Genomic DNA, 24,871 nt, shown 5'->3' on the forward strand with positions numbered 1-24,871 from the left:
TCTTTGAATTAAATAAATAATTGGTAAAATCTTACAACTGATTGGGTGGTTTTGAGTGGATAAAAAGAAGTCCAGCAGCATGTGGGATTAGCTGGTTGGCCCATTTGAGCAATGGATTTGGTTTGTATGACAGAGTGGTAGCTGGGAAGAAAATTTAGGTAGAGTGGAGGGAAGAGGCTAATTGGCCAAAAGGCCATCGTCATCCAATTTAAACACAGTACCAAGCAGTTTCCTCACTGTGTGGCTGCTGTAAAATGTGTTTTATTCATGTGCTTTCTTCCTGAAATTTTTTTCTCTGTGCAGATTTGTGTTGTTAACAGGACCAGCAGAGATGGTTTCCACACATGCATACAGACATACTCCTAATGATGTGAAATGAGAGCTTTGCATGCACACCTGCCAGTGCATCCGTATTAAACAAGACACCAGATTGTAGTGTAATTAGAGGAAATGAGGAAAATAATTGAGGGAGGAAAGACCTTAATTATGGCCTTGCACACACAGGTCCAGAACTTGAGCTCCTTTAATCCATATAGTGACACACTCCCACCATGTAAAGTAATTTCCTCAAGTACCTCAAATAAAAAGACTTGTAAAATGTAAAGAAACAAAAAATAATTTCATTGCAAAATTACTTTGTGAGTTTATTTTTCAAAAGGTCTAGGAATACATTCCAGTGCCCTTTAACTGAATGTTCATTGTTGAAAAAACATGCAGAAGTGTGAGCTGCCAGTACCGACAGCACCTCACAGTTAAATATCACTGCTGGGCACCAGGCTGAAGTACATCTCAGTTTTTCATTTTTCTGAGCAACAAGGTTGCTGGATATACAGCCATGACATAGGATTGTATTTTGAACTAAAGCCTGCAGAAAGCCTGTGAAACCCATCTGTGTGTATACATGTACACTGAAATTAGATTTTTAAAAAATCTGATTTGGCATGAATTGAGAAAGATCTTTGAGTACTGTGGTCATGACAGCAGGAGATCTAAAAATCTGGTCATGTAGCATCAAATATTTCAGTTGTAAATAATGCACTTGATGTTTAACTTTGATGTTTATCACTATCTACTGGAAAATATGCTGTGCTGGAGTTAAAGACCATTAAATCTCCATTGTTGTACAGTGTGTAGTGCAGACAGTGTGGGTATGAAAATGAAAATTCCTGACTGGGATGAACAACTGGTATGCGTGTGTATGTGTGTGTGTGTGTGGGTGTGCATGTGTGGAGGGGGGGTTGAGAGAGAGAGAGAGAGAGACACTTGGATCAAAGGGTGTGCAGTAAAGTGTCAGGTTTGAGTTGTGAGAGTGTCGTTTTGTCGAGCCTTGTAACCTTTAATGTTCCCATTGATCTGCTATCCACACACCAGCGGGGACACGGTCTTGAGAGAAAGACTATGTTAAAATGGGAGAGTGTATGTGTGAGAGAGACAGACAGGAAGAGAAGGAGAGACAGACAGAGGGAGACATACAAAGAAAGCTTTGAAATACCAGTGCAGAGCAGACTCGCTGCAGTGTGAGGCACAAATATGGGCTGGCCTGATTTCCACCAGGCCCCCCAGGTATCAAACACTGCTAGGAACACAGATGGCCTCGGGGTAATCCAAAGAGGGGTGAATGGGGACGCAAAAAATCTACTACAACATGTTATCATTTTTATTGTGGTTGTTGTAACTCCATTCATGTAATTTGTGCTTTTTAAATTGATCTAAAAAAGCAAGGCCACATTATTCACCAGTTTAGAAGCTGAAAGCAATGTGATTTTGAGCTTCCAGAAGGGAGCTGGACAGTGATTCCACTGAGCAGTAAAACATTAAAAACAAAATAACACAATGGATTTTCTTTAAGCGTATGGTCCACTTAAACACTGAATATGTTTTTCCATAAATAAATGACCTCATATAAACAGCATGTGAACTGCTAAAACTGAGGTTCAAACTGCATGAAGCCGCTGCATGGATATACAGACGTAATAGTCATGGCCTGCAGGCAGCAAACAACTTAAATTTTAAAGCTTTCTTATCAGCTGGCTCTTTGGCTGTTTACAATAAAACCCTTGTATTAATGCTAGCCGGTGGCTGGAGTAAAACTCTTGTTCTGAGGAGGTAAGAACGGAAAGCAGCTCCGAAAGACCTCATTACTTTTGTTGGATGGAGCACAAAGAGAGGAAATGCCGAGACGAGTGGCAGCACCTCAAAGGCCTTTGGTGTAAGCAGTCAGTGAGCTGTGCACAGTGAGCTGGGCGAGAAAAGTTGGTGCTCTCCATGGACGTGCTCCCAGCACAAGGTGGAAATGAAACAAGCATCAGTATGCCATCACTTCTGCACTTTGTGAGTCAAATAAAATAGACTTCTACTGCGGGACTTTATGAGAATTAGGAAAAGCATATATTTCCCAAAATTAAGGCAAAGCATAATGTACACAACAATGCCGTCATTATTCTGGTATTTTATGGTGAAAGTAAATAATAAGACATTAATGAAATGCAATGAGCGTTTTAGAAAGTGATGAAACTACAAATGGGGATCTTTTTACTTAAACCATCTCATTGCTCTATATTAAGATTATCGTATTTTTAAAGGTTTAGCGGTTAAAAAAAACAACAACAAAAAACTATCTATTGTAATGTCTTGTGTTATACATGTACAGAGCCAAAGCTTCACAAAAAAACAAAAGAAAAATCAAGTCATAACATTGTAGGGCTTGTCAACTTCACAGCTCTGCAATGACACAATAATGTAGAGAAGCAGGCAAAGACCAATACACCTGCAACCAAGAATAGAAAACAAATGAAATAATCAAAATAATGAATGAAATGAAATGAAAGGAATAAAACACAGTTTAAGAACAACATGAATAGAAATATAACTATAGTTACAAAGAGACAAAAGTTTAGGTTTCTAAAAAAAAGAGAGAAAAATGAAAGCTTTCACAACAAATAACAGTTTGGTGAACCCATCAAAAATTCTTTACGTTAAGAACTGACTGTATGTAGCTCTTGGGTCAAAAATACTATTAGGGCCACACACACAGTCCAGTTGTCTAAAAATAATCTAAAAAGGCTTATTTTCATCTATATACCACAAAAAAAAAAAAAAAAAAAAAAAAAAAGAAATCTTTTAGGTTTTATATATCTTTAATGCAGTCCAGCAGAGGTTCTCCTGAATCATCACTGTTTTTATCAGGGATAGAAAAATCATTACAGTATTGCTGATATCTAATATTTTTAAGACATTTGTATTTAGATTATATTTTTTATTGTGTCTATTACAAACATGTTTCTGTTATATATATATATATATATATATATATATATATATATATATATATATATATATATATATATATATATATATATATATATATATATATATCATTTATGGACATTTAAAATGTTTATATAATACAACATAAACCTGTTACTTATGACCTTGTGTGTCATTACAAATGACTAAAGCTGCTTTTACAATAGATGAGATACACGTTGCACTCACCATATGGATAGACAGCAAAATGAGGGAGGGTGCATACACAAAATGTGATGGTGGGAAATAAAGATATCCAGTATTTCAGGTGCACACTTGGATGCAGAATGTATCTGTCAAGCTGTCAGAGAAAAGTTCTGACATTACTTTTACTGAAAGGGAGAAGACAAGCATGTGTGTGGGTTCCTACCATCTAGGCAGGGCAAGACAGGAGTTGGAAAGTTCAGGTTTGTTCAGGACTAACGCCTGTACGATGGCCGCTCGGAGGTCTACTTCAGCTTAAGTAGCGAAAAATCTGACAGCATACTGGGGAGAGTCAGGAATGGGGGACTCACAAAAATGAGAAGCAACTTCAGACAGCTGAGGCTGATCACTCTAAAACTTCTTGCAATTTGCCTGAAAAGAGGAATTAGTTCCAATCGACATGGTAGCAAGTGACGTCACCATACAGCAGAGCACCTGTACTGTAGAACTTGTTTTAACTTTAATGCACAGATGGCATACATTGCACAGATATATACTATGGGAAACAATTTAATCCGGAATAAAAACATTGTTATTCCTAACGTTCCACATACTGGCACTTTGTTGACAACTATCTTCATGCTTAAGCCCAATGCAACCTTCATTGTCACCAATTCATGCATAGAAAAACTGCATTTTACCAGCTACCCTGCAAGATCAATCCTGACACCACTGGCATGGCCTGCACAAGTAAGCGGGATGCAGTCAGAATAACACATCAACATGTGACGAGTTGGGACTGTCTGGACTGAGATCAAAGTTGCACAACAGATGTTAATGGCCACTTAGGCCTTGCAAAATGTGTTTTTATTTCATAAACTCCAGTGCAAATCATCAAGAGAGATTAGGTTTATACTTCTTATTTTATGTCTGATGTCTAAAAAATCTCAAATTGTTATATCTATACATGTAGATTACAAAGATTATTAAATGTATGAAGTCATCTTGTTTTAAGATGTTCAACATAGCTCTTTAACAGTTATAGTGTATAAGCAGTACTCTCAGAGTGTTATTGCTTTTGACTAATAGGTGCAGTAAAAATTGATTCTGTTTGGATATCATTTAGCTGCCAGAAACTGCTGGTTATTGTATCACAGTATTTTGAAAACAAAACGGGGCCTAACTCAATCCCAGCAGCCAAAACACATCCAGATCCCCTTCAGCACTTAAGTCTTTCATAGACATCCCTGCCAAAAGGTTTCCAGGCAGTGAGAGAATAACAAGCACAGAAAACAGAGCTCTTCTTTACTACTTCAAATTTTAGAAAAGGAGCTAAACAGCAGAGTGTAACAACAAAAATTGTTTCTGATATTTCCAATTGTCAGAAGCAGACAGCTCAATCACTAATATTGATTTTGAGGATACATAGATGGGCAGAGGAGGAGAATGAGAGTATGGTTGGGATAAGGAGGGTTAGAGGAACAACAGTAACAGAGCGTAGCAGCAGTCATGGCTGAATTAACCTGCTGCTGGGCTTTTGTTAAACCCAACGGTACTTCAATATTTTACACTCAGAAACTAATGTTTATTTTAAAGCTAAAATCAATAGTTGGATAACAAATCAATCTCTTGATGCAAATTTTATTTGTAGCAATGGTTGATCTTTGCATAGGAAAAGGGTCTTTCAGGTCATAACCTGTTTAATACTGCTTATTAGGTCAAGATGATTTAAAATGACATACAGTCTATTTGTCCCAAAGTCAGTAAATAGTAAAAGAACACCAAGTGTTTATTATTATTATTATTATTATTATTATTATTATTATTATTATTATTATTATTATTATTATTATTATTATTATTGTTGTTGTTTAATAATTTTGTGATGGAGAAATGCAACATTATTTTTTATCTTCTCTTTCAGAGACTGGAATAAGTATTCATGCTGTCTGTATTATTTAACCTTTACATGCTATGAATAAGAAAAAATGTTGAATCTGACTATATATATGTGCCTGTGTTTTTATCACTGAATGTTGATGGCGGCAGCAGGTTGGTGTCGATGACAGCTAGTTGTGGACGTCTGACCTGGTGGTTGTCACAATGTTGCAACTTTGGCACTCAGAGGGTTAAAAAAAAGTTTCACAGCATCGTTTGCAAGTGAGCCAGGGACAGAGGCGACGCTAAATAACTTTTTTGTTTATGTTTTCATTTATCCCTTTAGTAAATTGCTTTGTCTGCATACGCCATGTTTGCTAACTTCCTCTGGGTCTTCAGATGTATGTGTTTGATGCAGGTTGTTTATTTAAGCAGTGTTGTTGAAGTACTTTTGTCTGAAGATGCTTTTTATAATTATGTGCCTTATGTATTTTAATTACATTTCACAAGAGGAAGTGCATGCACTGAGAAGTGCAACAAGAGAAAAGCAGTCATGTACAAGGCAATGTGCAGTTGCCAAGGAGATGACTCATGTATTGCTTTCATCCTTCCTTATTTATCTGTCCTCATCTACCTGTGCCCAAGTCAGGATGTAGATGGCAGGAGGAATATTCCAGCTCCATTAGGAGCAGTATTGATGACACAAACACACACTCGCAGGACTGATCCTCCTGTTGTTAACCCACCATAATTCCATTTTATAGCACTAATTACTTTGCTATAAATAAAATGAAAGACTTTTTATTTTGTGTTGTTTTTGCATATTAACCCTTTATCGGGCAAATGATCTTATTTGTTTATAGAATATAAATTAAATCAATCACATCAAGTTTCCACACCAATCATGAAAGATCAGACTACTTTATTGAGACTGATCTTCAGCATAAAAATGTCAAAAACTGCTGGTACTGACCACAAACCACTGAGTACCTTTTCTTGTTTTAGAAAAAGTTTGCAAGTTGTGTTATATATTTCGGTAACACACTTTTCTATGAGTGAACTTTTACATTTCCAAGTCTTTCAATGAGTGTGTGAGAAGAAAAAAAAAATTGTTTGGTGTCTTGCGCCAGAAAGTGGCCACACCACAAGAATGGCCTTCAAACAATGCATGTTGTTGAGCACCTTCCAAGGGCATAAGATGGAGAGGCGGGACAAGCAGATGTCAATCAACCAGCAATAGATGCTGATTTTATTAGATTTTGGGCTCCACAATGATTCCATTTTTCTGGTGTTTCAGACTTTCTTTTCCGTGGTTTTGAACCCTCCAAGATGCCAGATTGTCAGTCTTTTATTATGTCACACAAAACAGTGTAAAGATGCTTGTTCTGCAATCTGACAACCCATAATCGGGCACAACAGTGACTGTCTGTGATGTGTCTGACAGGTCAAAATCTGGGTCAAAACATGTAGTTTGATCCAGACATTACACTTATGGCTGCTCCTCTTAACTTGTAAGGTCATGGAAAGATAGAGTGAATTTGGTAAGTAATAACGCAGTGTGGGTATGCAGTATGTTCATTCCCTTCTATGTGAATCCATATTTTAATATCCATCACATATTTATTTTTCTTAGTTTAGTTGTAAAGTAGTAATTTATTAAATTTCTGGATTTTATTTTATCATTAAAAAAGCATTTTAAAAAGCTTGTACTTTAACCATTACAGACACAAATGTTATTTTAAGGTTAAATTATATATGTATTTAATAGTCTAAATGCAATAAATTATGGTAAATGAGACACTGAAATAATTTCCTCTGTACTTGTCACTGTTAAAAGGTTAATAAATGACTAATTGAACTATTATATGGCAGAAATGTCCTACTTATAATGAAAAAAATTGGTTTGGATTAGTTGTTTATTATAAATATTACAAATAATAAGTAACATAAAACAAATAATTAAGTATGATTAACACAAATATATACATTTTCTTGAGTATTTATTATGGTTAATAGTTTTCCCAAAATGTCATAGACACTGTTGTTCTAGTCAGAGTTGCCAGCAAGCAGAAACATGCATTATGAAGTTAACATTACACTCATTTATTTAGGTGGACACATAGATTTTACTGTTCACTGTTTAAATGTAGGCTTTTAAAACTTTTGAGATAAGAATTACTAAGTGATTTTAACAAAATCTTCAATGTCAAACTTTACATGCTGATTATGAAACCGATTTGATTTTCCCTTAAATGGGTCAAAGAAACATGGAGTTGCAAGACAGAGCAAATGTGGCCCCCAGCTATGGCCCTCAGCCCACATTTATCATCAATTCAATTTTCCCCACATACATACAGAGTATCTGGAATCATTACAACACAACTAGCTTGCATCCCCTGCTCATAAATAAACCTGTTAATTGACCTGTCATTGCTAATTGCTGCAGGGGAAAGGAGACTGGTGTGTGTGTGTGTGTGTGTGTGTGTGTGTGTGTGTGTGTGTTTAAAGATACAGGATTCATTTGTATGTGCACATATCTAAATCTACATGCAAATGACATCAAAAGCAGTTATTATATAACAGAGGTCATATAAACATATAACTGTTGTTAAAATGTATTTGGCGGTGTGATTAAAAAAGAACAGAATATAGTCTGATGATTTTAGAACCATTAGTCATCAGCTTTGAGAGGAGAGAGTGTGAAGCAGACCAGAGCAAGAATCGACCCAGCTGGTTGCCCTGTCCCAGCACTGAGCGAAGGAAAAACACAAGTAGAGAGAAAGAGAAAAACAAATATAGTGAGATTGAGAAACTACCGGGGGAAAGAGGCATGGAAAACTAAACACACAAATTTACAGTTTTAGCTTTTTTTTCATGTATCAGGTTCCGTATTTAACTGAGGTAGACAAAGATACACAAACACATGCGCCCGCCCGCACGCACACACACACACACACACACACACACACACACACACACACACACACACACACACAGAGAGAAAATGAGTAAACAAAGAAAAGCTGGGAGAATGAGTGTAAAGGGAAGGATCATGTCCAGTCAGGGAAACGGACTGAGTCATCTGGTTTACTCTGCCACATGCCAGCAGGGAGGAACTAACTGCAAGCACAGCTGCCAAAGAGCTAAAGGGACTTAAGTAATGTGTCAACAGACGGTCTACACACAGACACACACACACACACACATACAGTTGTTTTGTCTCACAGACCATTTTCTTTCACAGTTGACTGAATGTGTACAGTAAATGTTGACTTCAAGTTTCAGTGTGAAGCAGATCAAGGAAGGAACATTTCTGCTGTAGGTTTTTTTTTGTATAATTTAACCCGAGGCCTGCAGTATGAAGTGGGATTAAAATAACCCACATATCTTTCTTTTACCTGAGTTGACTGACCCAGAGATTCACAGTCTTGATAATTGTTAGAACAAAGTTGGTTTTCAACTCTATAATTCAACCCAGAGCTTCCTAATCTTGTCCTGTCCATATGAGAAAAAAATCCAGTTTTGTAGTACAGGCCTCAGGATTAAGAAATACTTTATGTTAATCCTTAATCAGCTGTCTATGTCTCTAAATGAAGTTGCATGACTGTGTCCATGCTGTGTTTCACATCAGCATGTGTCCACATGGAGATATATATTCATCTTTAATAAGAACAACAATGTTCCATAGCATTATAACTATAGCACATATATAACTGAGGATAACACTAAAATACCTTAATAACAAAACTTAATAGTAACACCCAGTAATAATCTAACACCCTCCCCATTTATTTACCTTGCAACAATCATTTCTTTATATTTGTTTTAAACTGAGTTACTTTTTAACATTCCCCGAGCGTCCCCTCCAAGCTACTCTACAATTTAACTCCGCAAATAAAAATACAAAAAGTTCTTCTTGTTGTACATACCCGTGGTGTTTTGTGATTAAATTCATCTGCTGTTTACTAATCTTATGAGAGAAACATGCATCCTGAATTGTGAAAACAAACCTAAAACAAATGACTGATTTTGACAGATATGTTCAGATTCACTTCTAATAAGCAGACACACATTCGAAATCCTAAACAAGAGCATATGCTGTAAGTGTATTCCAAAATGTAAAGAAAACTATGTATGTTAAAAATGTGGTTAAAAGGAAGGTTAACTAAAAAAAAATGTTTGCACGACAGTGGCTAAATATGTGTGGTCTTGACCAAGTTAATGTCAACATTATTAGTTTGTTGCCAGCACTAGAGGAACTATTCTTGTGAGTATAATGTTGTAAGTAAGCTGGTATACTGTTTTCATGTCTCTTACATCCACAGAGTTAACACAGCAGAGGAAGTGAAGCAGCATCCGCTGCATACGAACAGGCACGTGTTCAAGATATTCAACCATTTTTAACTTTCTAAGAGTTAAGCTTGAGTATTTAAATATCACTACAATGACAGCACAGGTGTCGTCTTTAGTCTCGGTGGATAACAGCTTTGTCAGATGTACTTCAGATGTAATAATCAGGATTTTTGGATTGATTTACAGGACATGAGTGGGAAAGTGAAGAGACTGCCGATGTGCCAGAATTATAGCATCAACATGCTACCTCACCAAGGATGTTAATTGATAACAACTTCTATTTTTCTTCCGGTATACACAGGCTATATCACATTACAATTAGTTCCCTTCATGCAGCCTTTGACTTAAACTCCTTTTAAGTCAAAGGCTGCATGAAGATACAAGTAACTTTCACATTGCAGCATATGAGGAATAAGGTGGGCTTGTGCCTTTATCAAAATATTCTGCAATGTGACAATATCATCAAGAGGAGGACATGCTATCTGCAGTTTCTACTCAAATTATTGGAAACATTTGTGGATTAAGTTAAATTGTGAAAAAAAGTTGCTCATATATCGCAGATTTGTGTGTCTGTTCTTTGGTTGCAAGGATTTTTAATTCAGCTTAAAGGGAATCACCTGCAAGCGATGCACGATTACACAGCATTGATGGTGAAGCCCTCTGAGGATGATGGTGCTAAAGTTTCAAATCTAACAAGTTGAATCAAACTGGGAAGGACAATAATGAGATTTAAGAGGTGCTATTTGCAAAGGTATATGTACGGCACACTAACAGACCTTTGTAGGAAATAGTCAACAAGGACAAGAATTTTCAAAAAAGTTTCATTTTGAGTGATTCTAAATAAATCTGAAAGTGACTCTTCTTGATCTAAGTAATTATAATGGGTGTTCATGCCAGCCTGTTGTATCAAATCATGTTCTTTCACATGCTAACTTACAGTCAGAGTTCATCACAGTATATGTATATGTCTGTTCTACTGAAATCTATCATATCTGTGCAAAACTTTCTGAAATTTTTGATGAAGCAGAATATTCGTTGCTTACCATGTGGGTCTGCTTACTGCTGACTTATAGCAAAAATAAGCTGAATGTTGACTCCAAAGCCCCAAGCCCCCCTCCCACACACACACACACACACACACACACACACACACACACACACACACACACACACACACACACACACACCCCATTACACACTACCTAACCTCCCACTCACCCATTTAATTTTAATGCCGAGAGATCATTTTAAAAGCTTGGAGTTCATTTACAGTTATCATAATTTTGCAATTAATTAAAACATTTACAACTTTAGAAAAGAAAATGCACTTTGTGGTGTCCACTGAATAAACTCTCAGCATGTATTTATTCTGAGAGCGTCCAGCTGCAGTGACCCAGGTGCTGGCAGGGGCATTAACAGGAATAACACTTGCCAACAGGAGCTTAAGGTTCTTTTTTTACCCTTGCCACCAACATGCTTCAGAACATTTATTTTTTTCCCCCTAGTACCTGTAGCTATTTTACCACCACAGAGGAAGAGACATTTGGGATGTGCTGTGTCTGTAATCCATTGTTTATAAGGAAGACTTGATTCCAGGAGTAAATTCTGGGTGGTACAGTCTAAAGTCAGTGGATTTTTGTTGTTTCTTGGAGCTTTAAATATGACTGCAGAGACATTGTCAAAGATTCATTACATTCAAAGCAGAATGGCTAACTCAATCCTTTGTGTAAATCCCTTGTTTCCATGAACTCAGTGTATAAAATCATTCTAGGCTGCAAAAGTCTGTCTTGGAGGAAAGGAGCAGTAGAAAAGAAAAGGCTGCAGTAGGGGGTGGTGTTGAAGAGAGATGACAAGTAAAAGGGAGTGCATTCCCCCCCCCCCCCCCCCCTTTCTTCTGAGTTCAACCCAAAGCAGTACTGACAATGGCGCTGGACTGTCATCAAATTCAAGGAGCAATTACCAGTGGCTGAATTTTTCTGTAGAGGTTAAATTCTTTAAAACTCATGTTAACAGTACAGAGCACGCTGAGTGTTTGGCTTAACAGATGACTTCAAGTCATGTTCTGAATTGTACGCAATGAATCTCAGCTACTTAGCTTGAGAAAGAAGGGCTGAGAGGAGGATTCTTACTGTCTTTAAGAAACACAAGCATGAAGGTTACATTCTGTGGTGTGCTGTATGTGTTTTTTTTTCTGTAAATATGGAAATTTTCTTAAAATATCAAAAGGTTTATGCAAGACTGCAGGGTTTGTACTTTACTTACTGCAGTATTATTGATGTAATTTCTTCCATGGGAAAGAAAAATAACCATCTCTTACCTGAAAGGGTCCACTGGGGCTGATATCAAAAGATGCTTTATTCCAGTTTGGGCCCTGATGACCAGATTTTGTCCACACCAAGGTGTCAACAGGAGCAATGCTTCTCACTCTCAGAAGAACATTGAGCGTCCCTGTGAAAAGATTGCACACATGTATTCAACCCAGCAACACACACCTAGCACAAACACACACAAAAGCATTGAGATCATTAGGAACTGTCAGTGGGTGTATTGTAATTGGCCTAACATTCATGTGAGTCCACCTCATTACCAACTAAAATAAGTGGCCAACTGATAATAGATCCCACCATACAAACAAAAATGGAATGGATTGTTTGCAGTCACAAGAGAAGGGGAAGGTAATTGATTGTAACCATCGCTTTAATAACACAGCAAAGAGCACGCTTCTGTTCTGACTGTTCAAGCTGTGTTTGCCATAAATTCTCCCTCTTAGCTTCACCACATATCTAGCTGGCATTTCAACGTCAACACTACAAAGGAGGATTTTATCCACAAAATCCAGAGGAGTGCCACACAGCAGAACATATACTGTTTTTTTTTCTTTTGATGTTTTATCCCTCTTTTACACTGCTTACAGTATGTAACAGTATGAAGGTAATATATGGTATGTAGACACCATTTGTGTGCACATTCTTTCTCTAAAACCTTCAAATGATATATGATACTCCACAATAATAGTGGACTATTTAACTGCTGCTACTCAGAGCCTTGAAGCATGACAGTATAGGAGACATGGAGAGAGATGACAGAAAAGGAATTGATGAAAGTAATCAGAATGTTAACTTTGGCTTAACTTTGTTTTTTGAGTATGTAAACAATTCACATCTCACCGTATGATAATGTGCATATTTAAGAATGGCACTTTGTGATAGAGGGTTCAAGTAGGCTCCTTTTCTGTTGTCTCTATCCCTCAGTCCTCTAAGATGTGAGAGAATCATTCATCTCCCTAACGATCTCCAGCCAGTCCCTAATTGGAACATTAACCAACCACCAGTCTCTTAAACAAATACACAGGCAGGGGGCAGTTGTGCACAAATTGCTCTGATAATAAGTGTGTGAGCACATGCAGTATGTTGACATATGCTTGCTTATGTGAATTAATCATTCTGTAGTGTGCACGTGTATCTGTAACCTAATGTTATGCATACATTTAAAAAAGTGCCTAGCTTGTTAGAATAAGCCTGCACAGTTACAGTGGTGCAATCAGGCAAGGACAAGGACACTATTAAAGACACAGACTCAAAATGTAGCCAGCATGTTTTCAATGTCTGCATGTTGCACAAAGGAAGGCACATAGTGTTCGCTATAAATCATAACTGTACCGTTTAAACACAATGTCTGATGACCACCAACAGGTCAATAGGAAAATGTTTTGAAACTGATTGGATGAGAACACTTGTCATCACTAAGCAACGAGCTGTTTCAGAGACATAATCAAGTATAGACTTGCCTCTTTAGGCATGGTGAAATTAACTTAGAGGGATTGGAGATGCATTTTCCAGTCTGTACCAAAATAAGCTATCTTTCAACTTTCTATATTTTAGTGACAAAAGTTAACAGGTAAACTTCACCATATTTATAATTGTGAGGTGGCAGAATGGTAAATATATTAATAACGTATGTATTGCGTTTAATATGAATGAAGGAGAATACCATACTTGAGACTGCCTATGAAGATGTGCATTAGCTAAAGGAATGTAAACTGAGATTTTACTTTAAATATTCAAACCCACATAATAGCCATGGTTACTTTTGCATTTAAACAGTTAAAAGTCTTATTCTGTTAAAGCACAAAAACTGTCATTGAAAGTCTCTTTTGGAGGATTTTTGGATTTTATAAGCTAACAGTAGAATTACTCTAGTGCAGGGGTGTCTAGCTCTGGTCCAAAAGGGCTGCAATCCTGCAGGTTTTCCATATATCCTTGTTTTAACACACCTGACTCAAATTATTATGCCATTGTGCTAAACTTCATTGGTTGTTGGATCCATTTAAAGTAATTCAAGTGTGTTGGAGCAGGGGTACATTAAGACACCGGCTCTTGAGTACTGACCATGGATACCCCTGCTATAGTGGAACCAGCTGAGCTTTTACTCCTTGTTTCAAGTCAATAAGTCAAACTAAGCATAATAGTGCCATGTAAAATAGATTAAAATATTGTGCAGTTTATTTGTTTTTTCATTTAAACTTATCCAAATATACAACTAATTCTTTTTATATATATATATATATATATATACACACACATATATATGTATAAAACAAAATGAATTTATTGGGGATTGACTATTCTGCAGAAAGTTGTATGAAAGTATGAAAGCAAATGCTACATGTCCAAAAGCATTGGACAATTTGATCAGTGCAATGCGAATTGCAACTCTGATGTGCAGGCAGTACTAAGTTTGAACTAATAGTAATAAGAATGTTCATTCTGTTGTGAGAAATCCACCAAAGCAACATAGAAAAGCTGTAATATGGATATCTGCTGTTTGCATGATGCTTTTGAAGGTTAATGGAAGGGAGAAATTGTGGTTTAAAACAAACAAAAAACAACTAATATTGTCATATAATTTTCAAAGTACATGGGTGGTACTGTAGCTGTGGAGTAGAGATGAACAAAGACCATTTTTCCTGCAGTACACCACCTGCTAAACACACCCTCAGTCAGCCATCATATAGTTGAGCTTCATAGTTTCTTTGCTCTCTCATGACCCTTCCCCTTTTTTCCCTCCTCTTACCATCACTCCTACACACATTCAGTCACACATAGCTGCACACCCACACGGAGAAAAAAGGGTAAGAAGCTGATTGATTGGACTGAGATATAGCAGAGTGCATTGGTAAGAGTGTCGGAAAAACAAAGGACAAGGCACAGCTCTATCAGTGCTACTCGTCTGTACAATAATAAGGGGAGAAGACAACCATGACGCAATCTAACACATGCAGTTTAAATCTATAACTGGTTTTCTTTTGACAACCAAAAGTGATCCTGCATAGAGTCCTCATGTCAGCATTAATGAAGAAATGCACATATTTTAAACTAAAACATAAGTGAGTAAAGTGTGTGACTGTGTGACTGTAGTGTGATAAATAGGTATATATATATATATATATATATATATATATATATATATATATATATATATATATATATATATATATATATATATATATATAGATATATATAGATAGATATAGATATATATAGATATACATATATATATATATAGATATATATATATAGATAGATAGATAGATAGATAGAGATATAGATAGATAGATAGAGATATAGATAGATATCTATATCTATAAGAGTCAGCATAAGTCAAGAAGAAACCTTATGTGTTTTCTTTTTTAGAACCCAATGTGAACATCATAAATTATTATTATTTTTACGCCAGCCATTTTGATCAGTTTATGCAGATTTTTTCTGATTCTAATGCTGGAGCACCAGGAAATGGCTGCGTAGCTTTAAACTTATAGAATGTATGCAACTCATTGGTACAGACATTAGGAGCCCACAGCTTCAACAAGTCTGCTTTTTCTCTTCTTTTAGATAGCCTTGGTGTTGCAGTTCCAGTCTGTTCTGTTGCCCACCTGAACTCCCAGGTAACTGTAATCATCCACCACCTCCACTTTTCCCAAAACCCACAGTCATTTGTTTTGCTTTGTTTCTGCTCAAGATGAGTTTATTGAATTCACACGATCCCACAAATTGATCATTTCCCTATTGCCCATCGCTAATACACCCCACAACTGCAGAGTGTATTTGTAGGTGACAGAACTGAAGTGTACAGTGTGAAAAGAAACAGTGGGCGTACAGTGCCTTGGGGTGCTCCAATGTTGCTGACCCCCTTCTTATCCAAACAACCTGTTGAATTCCACAAACTATGATCTGTTCTCGAGGAAGTCATATATCCACGTGGTTGTGGAGTTAGCCACTAGACTTTTAATTAAGCTTCTCACATATAAAAAGCACTTGAGATATCATTATCCTCACCGTGCTGCCTGATTTTTCAACAATAAAATGTGCACGTGCCATTAGTAAACGTCTTATGGGTCTTGACTTGACTTAAAGGTGTTGACTTGACTTGTTATGGAAGTTATCCACTGTTGTCTTTCGGATAACTTTCTCCACACAAAAGCTGATGTAATTTGTCATACTCTGGGTTGTGGTGTTGATGTCATCCACATGTAGCTCTCAGAGAGCATGCCAGTCTGTGGTCTCAAAGCACTCTTGCTCAGCATCAATAGACCAATTTTACACGCCCATCATTCATGACTTGTTCCAGCTGAATGATGGGGGTGTAAGTAAAGGTAAGAAAAAACACAATATAGTCTGATCTTCCTAAAGGACAGGGTAGAAAAGCTGCATGTATTCATTACATTTGAGTCCAATTAATCCAAGGAACATTAAAGAAAAATATTTTCTCTGGTGAAAATATTGGAGAATAATTCAATCTCTGTTTAACCTCTGTTTTGACATTCTTGAGGGCGATGAAAGATGGTCTGTGCTCTTGGAATTTTCTTCTTTTCAAGTTGAAATGAGGTACCAGAAGCCTAAAGATACATGCCTCTTTTGTGCAATCAACATGTGTGTGTAGCTTTTTGTTTCTCCATATGATATAACACCACAGTCTTAGGAATGCTCGTATGATATTTGTACCTCTGCTGCAAAAATAAAACTATTATATAGAGTTAAAATTGTGACTTCTGTGACTTTTGCTGATGTGTGTCTTCCATACACTTACAGACATTCATAGAAGTAAAATTTATTGATACACACTCAAAAATAGAGGTACCAGCTTGTACCTAAAAAGGTACAAATGCTTGTCGCTGGGGGTGTACTCGTTTGAGAGACATTTCTGTACCCTTCAGTTCTGGCCTATTTTTGTACCTTATCAAGTTCAACCTTACCTTATCAAGTTATGTTTTTTATGTTTTTCACAGCATTAGGCCTGGTCCATGCCACAGCAATATTATTGTATCTTTAATCTAGTAATAATCTTCAAAAACTCAAAATACTGACGTTGTGGACTACAGCAAGTGTTGTGCGCCTGAACCGGTCTTAATACATTCCTTTCGAGGCGACTTTTTAAATTTTTTTTAATAAAATCATCAAATATCAGTTGTAATATGTGGTGAAGTCGTAGGAGGGTATACTGATTGCTGAGGCAAAGCTGGTAAAAGTCCCAGTATGCACTATACGCTGTAAAAAAATAGTCCCGGTACGCAAAAGGATAGAATTTAAAAGTGGCGGTACTGCGCACCGCTGCGTACCGGCCCACTTAAAGCACTGCTGCTAACAATAGTTTTTGTCACAACAAACATTTTTCGATGCTGTAGGTACCCTTATGGTTAAAATGGTACACATTTGTACTTTATGTCACTTTGAACCCTTTTTCATACTCTGAAGGTGTGCTTCTGGTCTCTTAAAGACCAGTATTGTACTTTTGGGAGAACATTTCTTTAAAATGTACCTATAGGTACAGAAATGTCCCTATCTTGTACCTCTATTTTTGAGAGTGTATGAAGACTGCCAAGCACTCTTCCATCCTATTTCATGGCCCTACATTCATTCTATATGCACACACTATTAGATTCTTAGAAACACTGATAAAGAATCCAGTGTCTCGGATGTGATTGTGGTAGTTGACGCATGCTTATACCTTAATTTGTTCCCTTGCAGTAATAAAAATTTGTAAGATCCCCCATTGTATCCTGTTAATGATTGTAGTATCCATAATTCTACTGGGACTCAGATCTAACTTTAATAAAATTTAAAACCTGTTGGCACTCTGAACATTTACTGTGGAGTTTTATGCATATAAACCATAGACTGTATATAAGAGATGGACAGGGCCACCCACAGGTTTCTAAAGAGCTGAATAGAAACTCATTGGGTAGTTCCTACTGTTGCCATCTTGGCAGCGTCACACAAGCAGTTTCTCCCAGAAAAAGCAAATGTGGGCAAAGAGGTAGAGCTGGGAGGGGGCTGTGATGATGATTGACATCTATCAAACTCCTGCCTACCTGTAGCCAAGAGCTAACCAAGCTAAGCTGAAGCTAACAAGCGCTAACCAGCTAACAGAGGTAGGCAGGTTAAAACTAACACTGTTAAATGGCTAAAAACTGCTGCTGTGCTACATTTCTGTCAATCAAAAGGATACGCTCCTAATGATGCAGAATTTTAAGATTAAATTACTTTTAGATGGATGAGTTATAAAAACAATTCCCTCCCCCCACAGTTGTCATGACCTATTAAACCTAAAATGTTTTTTTTTTTTTTTTTTGTACCAGGCTGTAAATTTATTTATTTCTTCTCTGAAGTTGGTCTTTTTTAACATCTGTTTTGGAGCCCCTAGTGGAGGAGGGGTGAACTGCAACTTTTGGCACTTCTGCATTGGTTTCACTTTTAACCACCTGAGGTTGTCACTTGATATACACTGAAAATGACCATGCACCATTACCTTGCAATGATAAGGAATGCTCCACAAAAAATCCTTAGGCCCATTTTCAGAAGAAAAAATTGTGAAAATTTATCCACTAATTTTTGCGTAAAATGGTTAATAGACAGACAGAACAGACAAAGAGCGGCAACTGCATAACCTCCATCACCTCCTTGGTGGAGCTAATTAAAATCCAAACAAATAAAAGTGATACATTATTTAAAGGCTGCATACTCTACATTGTCACCCTAAAATGAAATAATTCAGTGATTTCGAATGTCAGCAACACTGTGAAAAACCCCAGCTAATCTAAAGTACTACCCCATGGCAAGAAAAACTAATTAAATGCTGTTTATTGTTGCTGCCAGGGAGCCCAAAGAGAAACATATTAAGTTGAACAGCAAAACACATCACCTGGGGAGGGCTTTATTCGCAGCACTGCCCTACTCGTCTGAAAATCCAGACTAGACAGGAGCATTACGCTGTCTTTTCTTGTTTTCCTAAATCCTCAAAAGATACTCCTTCCTGCTGCGTATTTTCTCAAACCTGGAGGACAAGAGAAGCACTAACCTACATTTGCGTAACAAAAGTGCAACATTTTAACAGCATTTCTAAAAACTGTATTTTGTCAGTATGTTAACGTATTCAACATATAAAACACTTTAAATACATAGTCAAGTACATAAAAACCTCATACAGTACTTCACCATCCTCAAGCAACCCTTGCAAGTTAATGGCTTTTCTTTAAATTTCTCATTCAGTCTCTTTTTCAGACCCTTCCTTTGGTCTCAGGCTCATCATTAGCCATGTTTTTTTCTGTCTTTCAGAACCTGGTCGACCCTCACCTCCCCTTACTCCTCTCATCTCATCTCTCCTTTTTCTGACCCCCTCTGTCTTATCCTCATCTTGTCTTTTGTTGTCATGACATCACCCTTTGGCTCTGTGGCAGGAGTGTTAGCTCTGCCAATCCAAGCATCAGACATGGGAACAGACTGGGAAGACAACACTGAAAACGGAGAGAGGAAACTTTGACAATCTCTTCCTTCATGAGTCCAGAGTCCTTTTTACTTTTACCTTTGTCCTTTTTTTCTCACCCATGTGCCAGTGTGACTGTTCTGCCCTTTATTTCTCCCCATGTGCCTCATTACCTGTCTTCAGTATGTTTAATCTGCATCTTCCCCACAATCTGTGCTTTCTTTAAGCAATTATGATATATATATATATATATTTGTTTTATAGATTGGCTTTAGAATTGTTTCACTCTTGTTGTGGACAAAGTAAATGCAAAAAAGCAAAGTGTGTTTTTAAAATGGATAATAGACTAAAAGAAAAGGTGGTCTCATCTTGAGGGGATGGATCGCTACAGCTGGTGGTAAAACTCTTACATGCCCAGGTTGTGTTACGGAAAAAATGATCAAAAGACAAATTAATGTGTAAGGGAGTTAGAAATAAATTAGACTAAAAAAAATAAAAAGAAATTTAAAAAAAAAAAAAAAAAAAAAAAATATATATATATATATATTAGATTTCTCTATATATCAAGTAAAGAAAAAAGTATAAAAAATGACATACATAGAATAAAAATATCTAAAATATTTGTGTAAATTCTGTAGTTTGGATTCACCAGGAAATAAGACTGAAACATCTGCATAATTCTAGAGAGAGAAAAAGAAATAAAGTTCTTCTTTTTTGTGTCTTTTTTGAATGAATGGGGTATATGAGTGTCTTTGGCTTTGTGCATGAATGTGTGTGCAGGTGTGCTGCTCTGAGATGCGTGCCTTCTATCTGTATGACAGTGCATATTATGATGAACAGTGATGCCAAATGACTGATTGTATCTTGCCCCTGCCATAAATCACACACCCCTTGCCCCCTACAACCACCTACAACACACACACAAATGCAGGCCCTGAGGCACAAGCACAAATATACAAAAGGACCATTTCTAACATGTTGACACACACACCACACTACTCTTGCTTACATATATACAACCTACATCATTGTCTCAGACAGGCTGTACACACAAGGTTCAGGCACAGAGGTCAGCGTCTGACAGAAAAATCCCGATAAAATTGAGCGTCTCCACTTTCTGTACATCATTATGCATCTTTTTGTCTCTTCATATGCTTTCATATTTTACAAGACAGTATATACATGTATAAGTGGATGTATGTGTGTGGGCATCACCACTCACCAATGTGCTTGCCCTTCATGTGGTAGTAGAAGGAGACACAGTAGGGGACTCGGGCAGAACCCTTGGGGCCCTTCAAAGAAGACATATTGAAAAGTGGAGACAGTAGACGTGCTTTGTCCCCTGGGGAACGCGGTCGTGACGCTTCAATGTACATGTAATACCCTGCATCCAAGCAGAAAACACAGAACCACAATTTAGATTTAGTTCCGAATACACTGAAATTAAACGTTTTCATTCATATTACAAATAACAGAAAATGAGATCAGAAGATAAATAAATTAACAACAAAAGAAGAAAGACCTCCAAAACCAACTTAATCCTATCATGATAAATAGACACTGGGTATATGATCTATGTACATTCAAGACTGCGTACAAAGATTTATACCATTTTAATATTAAGTCATATCTGTCTTCTGGCAAAGCAGACAAAGTGCCAAATATATATTTTTGAGGCTCAGTATCTTGTCAGTTTCTACAAAAACCTCATTACTCCACAGAGAAATCAGTGTGTGATGACACTTCCTGACTCAGTCAAACGACATCCATAAGTATGCTAAAGCATTCAAGAAAGAGCAGAACATTTACAAGCTGAGGGTAAGATTGCTTTGGAGATTTTATCTTACATGATGTTCTTGCTATGCACTTTAAGCTAATTTGGTTATTTTAATCAAGCTCAAATTATTTAGAGTGAAACTGGTACGAAACTCGCAGCCTGAATGTCAAAAATAAATTTTTCCATTTAAATTAAAATTTTACATTCCTATCTCATCTATATTTATTAGTTAGTACACAAGACATGATGTTTCTTTGGTTAGGGAGACTATTGGAACCTGTTGTTAAAACGATTCTTCAGATTTCGTACCCTCCTTTGTTCCACTGCGGTCGGTTTCTGGACCGGTGTTGGCAGACCGCTTCGGGTTCTGTGTCAGGTTGTTCTGTCTCGTCCAGTCGAAGACATCACTCCGGTCTTGTGAGAATCCACAGATCTGCACATCCTCAAAACCACACACTTGGTCTGAAATGCATGTAAAACAAAAATATAAAAACATAAATAGGAAAATAAAACAACAAGGAAGAACACATTTATCTGTAACACGTTAGATGTCATTATCAGCTGCAGCTGATAATCTTTTCCTCCTGTCCCTAATATCCACAGGGTATAAATGCAAACAATAGATGTCTTAAATAACCTCTGCAAAATGCATTTCAGAACAGAGAGCCAGTAATTACTGACAGAATGGTAGCCACTGTGTGGGAGGCAGGAAATATATTTATCACTGAACTTAAAGTGGACTTATTTTACACATATTTTGATGTATTATTCTTAAATGCAGAATATTATGAAAACATCTATGACTGGGTCAGACTTGTGGAAAAAAAAACCGAAAAAAAAAAAAAAAAACCATCTGTTTTGAAGACATTATTTCAACTAAAACATAATATATAGCCAGAGGACAGAGGTCACGGCAGAACCATGTTTTATATTGTATACCCAAAAAAATCAGATGTGATGTAGAGTAATGTTTCTCAATCCTGTTCCTTGTCTTTAGATGTTTCTGTACTTTAACACACCTGACTGAAATGAAGGGTTCATTAGCAGACATGCGAGGAACCTGATGAGCAGCTCAATTAATCTGAATAAAGTCTCCTGGGGATGAAATTGTCTAAAACATGCACTGATAAAGACTATGAATAGTGCAACTTTTAAAAAGTACCACTGAGACTTTTTAATCAAACATTTTTTATTTTGATTGCAGTTTTGGATTGTTGTGTAACGCCATAAGATGAGCTGTTATTAATGCAAATGTGATTGCAATATGATTTAAAAATTGATAATCTTCTCCAACATACAGTGTCTGAAATATGGCGGATATTTTATCTCATTTCATTGCTTCCAGGAATGGCAATAAATCAACAAACCAGATTAACAAAAGACAGGGGACAGCTGGGAATACAAAGGACAGAAAACATGCAAAAAACAACAACAACAAAACCAGTATAGATAAAATGATACGAGGGGTGAATTGTTTTCTAAGACAGTACAGATGAATGACACTTGGATGATGTGTCTCTGCTGTCACACATTATTTTTTATTTACATCTGAGTGCTTTGGTTCACCACACAGTCATCGCACAATCTGACATGCCTTTAATTGAGCTCACACAGTGTGACACAGATTGAGACCAGGATTTTATTACCCCCATCTTGCAGTGTGACATGCAATAAACTTAAACAATTGTTGTTGCCCAGTCTAGAGGAGCCTTTATTTGTCTTGGACAGAATTAACACAACCACCGAGGCTTATCCATCTAGTTTGGCAGAATGTCATAAAGCAACAAGCAAAAGTCTACTTTTTCTCCTCTGAATACTAGGTAACCCTTCCACGGTGTGCTGCATAATTCTTACAACAGATATGGTAAGTCTGTGATCACATGTATTTTCACTGGACACAAAGTCCGCTGGGATCCCTGGAATCCTTTTTATGTTTTTCCATTCTTTTTTTTTTTTTTTTTTTTACCCTCAGTGTACATCATTAAGGACAGAAAAAAAATGTGTTTTGTCATTCTTAATGTTGATGTCTCTTGTTAAGGAAGATAAAGGGCCTTCTCTCCACAGTGTTGTCACTTTCATTAGCCCATCTGGAGGGCTCTGCCATTATCAGAGACTCACTAAACAAGAGAGTATAACAACAGCCATCGAAAACCATCCAAGCTGACAGCTTCTGTGAGAGCATTCCGGACACACACACACACACGCACACACAGACAGTCTGCTGAACTCCCCATGAGGATGGCTCGTGCGTTCTTCTTTGTTTCGGGGAGCTAATCTATTACTATTCACACCCTTCTCCACTACATGCGCTCCTTTCAATTTACACTGTTGTTCTCGCAGTCTGTTCCAATCTGCTGTTTTTTTTAATTGCCTCACCCTGGCAGTACCAACTGCCACTCCTGCCAGGAAAATGCAGCATGTCTCTTAATGAAGAAAATAGACAAGATGCAACTGGCTGGGAAAAAGAGTGGGATGGCAAGCAGAGGATGAAAGTCAGGAAGAAAATGCAACAGACAGAGAAGAAGGAGTGCTATAACCTTTTTGGTGAAATGCATCAAATGTTTTATTTTATTTATTCATTTTTCTCTATCAAAGCCTGAAAGTAATTTCAACACTAAAGACAGTTCTATGTTCTCATCACATCTGCTTTTTCATCAAAGTTAAAACTCGATCGACCTGCTTGCAGTTGCTTTCTCACACAGTGTGTTTTTGTTACCCAACTATTTTCCCTAACATTACCGTAATACAGCCAAAGCTGATTGATTGCAGACTCTGTCCTCGCAAAGCTGTGTTGATATCACTTGCAGCAAAAATAGTTTAATCAAGAGTCAAAGTGCCTTCCTCACTTCACCAGTCTGCCATCAATCAGACACAACAGGTTGAGGATTGTAAAATGTGGAAGAAAGGATAGAGAGTCTATCTCACCTGAGGATCTTGGGTAGGTGTAAGCTGTAAGAAATGTGCAATAATAATGATTACTTTACAGATAAGCAGATTAACCCATCAGTTTATCTTTTCCCATGTTTATAAATCATGACGATGAACAGATTAGTCCTGAGATAAACAGCAAAGGTTTTCAAAAGAGACTCACGTTCTGAGTACTGGATAATTCGGCTGACAAAGTCCCCAGTGCTGTAGGTGGTGATGGGGGCCAGCCGCACCTCGTAGGACAGTGGGATTCTCAGGTCTGATATGGTGTAGGACATCAGCACACCCTTTTCTGGTTCCTTACCTCTCAGGTCTATCTGCTTTGACAGCAGACTCTGCTTGTTCTACAATCAGCAGCAGAAAAGATACGGGATATGTTAGGAAATTTATTCATGGTTATGCACAAAATGGAGAAAAAAATAGTGCATTAGAATATCATACCGAGAGGCAAAATGTGTGACTGCATGCAGGTGTCTGTCAGGCAAATTTCTTCATGTATCCATTTCCAATTTTGCTTATATTTAAGCGTAGTATACTCTGCATATACTGTATGTGGCTCCAGTCTTTAAGTTTTAGTCATGTCTTATTATAATGTCTTATTATAATGACATACAAGACCATTTTATCTAAAAATACTATAAATATATTGTTAGGATTGGGACTTTAACACAATCATTATCAATTAATTACATAAAAAATAAAGTGCTGAAAAATTAATGCATTTAA

At 37.0% G+C, this 24,871-nt stretch overlaps 1 protein-coding gene across 1 annotated transcript in view; it reads right to left on the reverse strand.

Annotated features, from left to right (window-relative positions):
- mdga1 (MAM domain containing glycosylphosphatidylinositol anchor 1) overlaps window positions 1-24,871 on the reverse strand; it is a gene marked incomplete at its 3' end in the record, with an annotated part of 212,544 nt that overhangs the window by 12,418 nt on the left and 175,255 nt on the right. Inside the window, exons 12-16 of the mRNA XM_079250525.1 lie at window positions 24,309-24,489; window positions 24,143-24,166; window positions 21,527-21,679; window positions 20,663-20,824; window positions 11,999-12,129 (exon numbers count right to left, since the gene is read on the reverse strand). Of these exons, the coding sequence (XP_079106651.1) occupies window positions 11,999-12,129; window positions 20,663-20,824; window positions 21,527-21,679; window positions 24,143-24,166; window positions 24,309-24,489 (651 nt within the window). The remainder of the gene's footprint in view (window positions 1-11,998; window positions 12,130-20,662; window positions 20,825-21,526; window positions 21,680-24,142; window positions 24,167-24,308; window positions 24,490-24,871) is intronic.

Source organism: Telmatherina bonti (assembly GCF_933228915.1).
Source record: "Telmatherina bonti genome assembly, chromosome: 1".
In the NCBI taxonomy this organism is placed as follows: Eukaryota; Metazoa; Chordata; class Actinopteri; order Atheriniformes; family Telmatherinidae; genus Telmatherina; species Telmatherina bonti.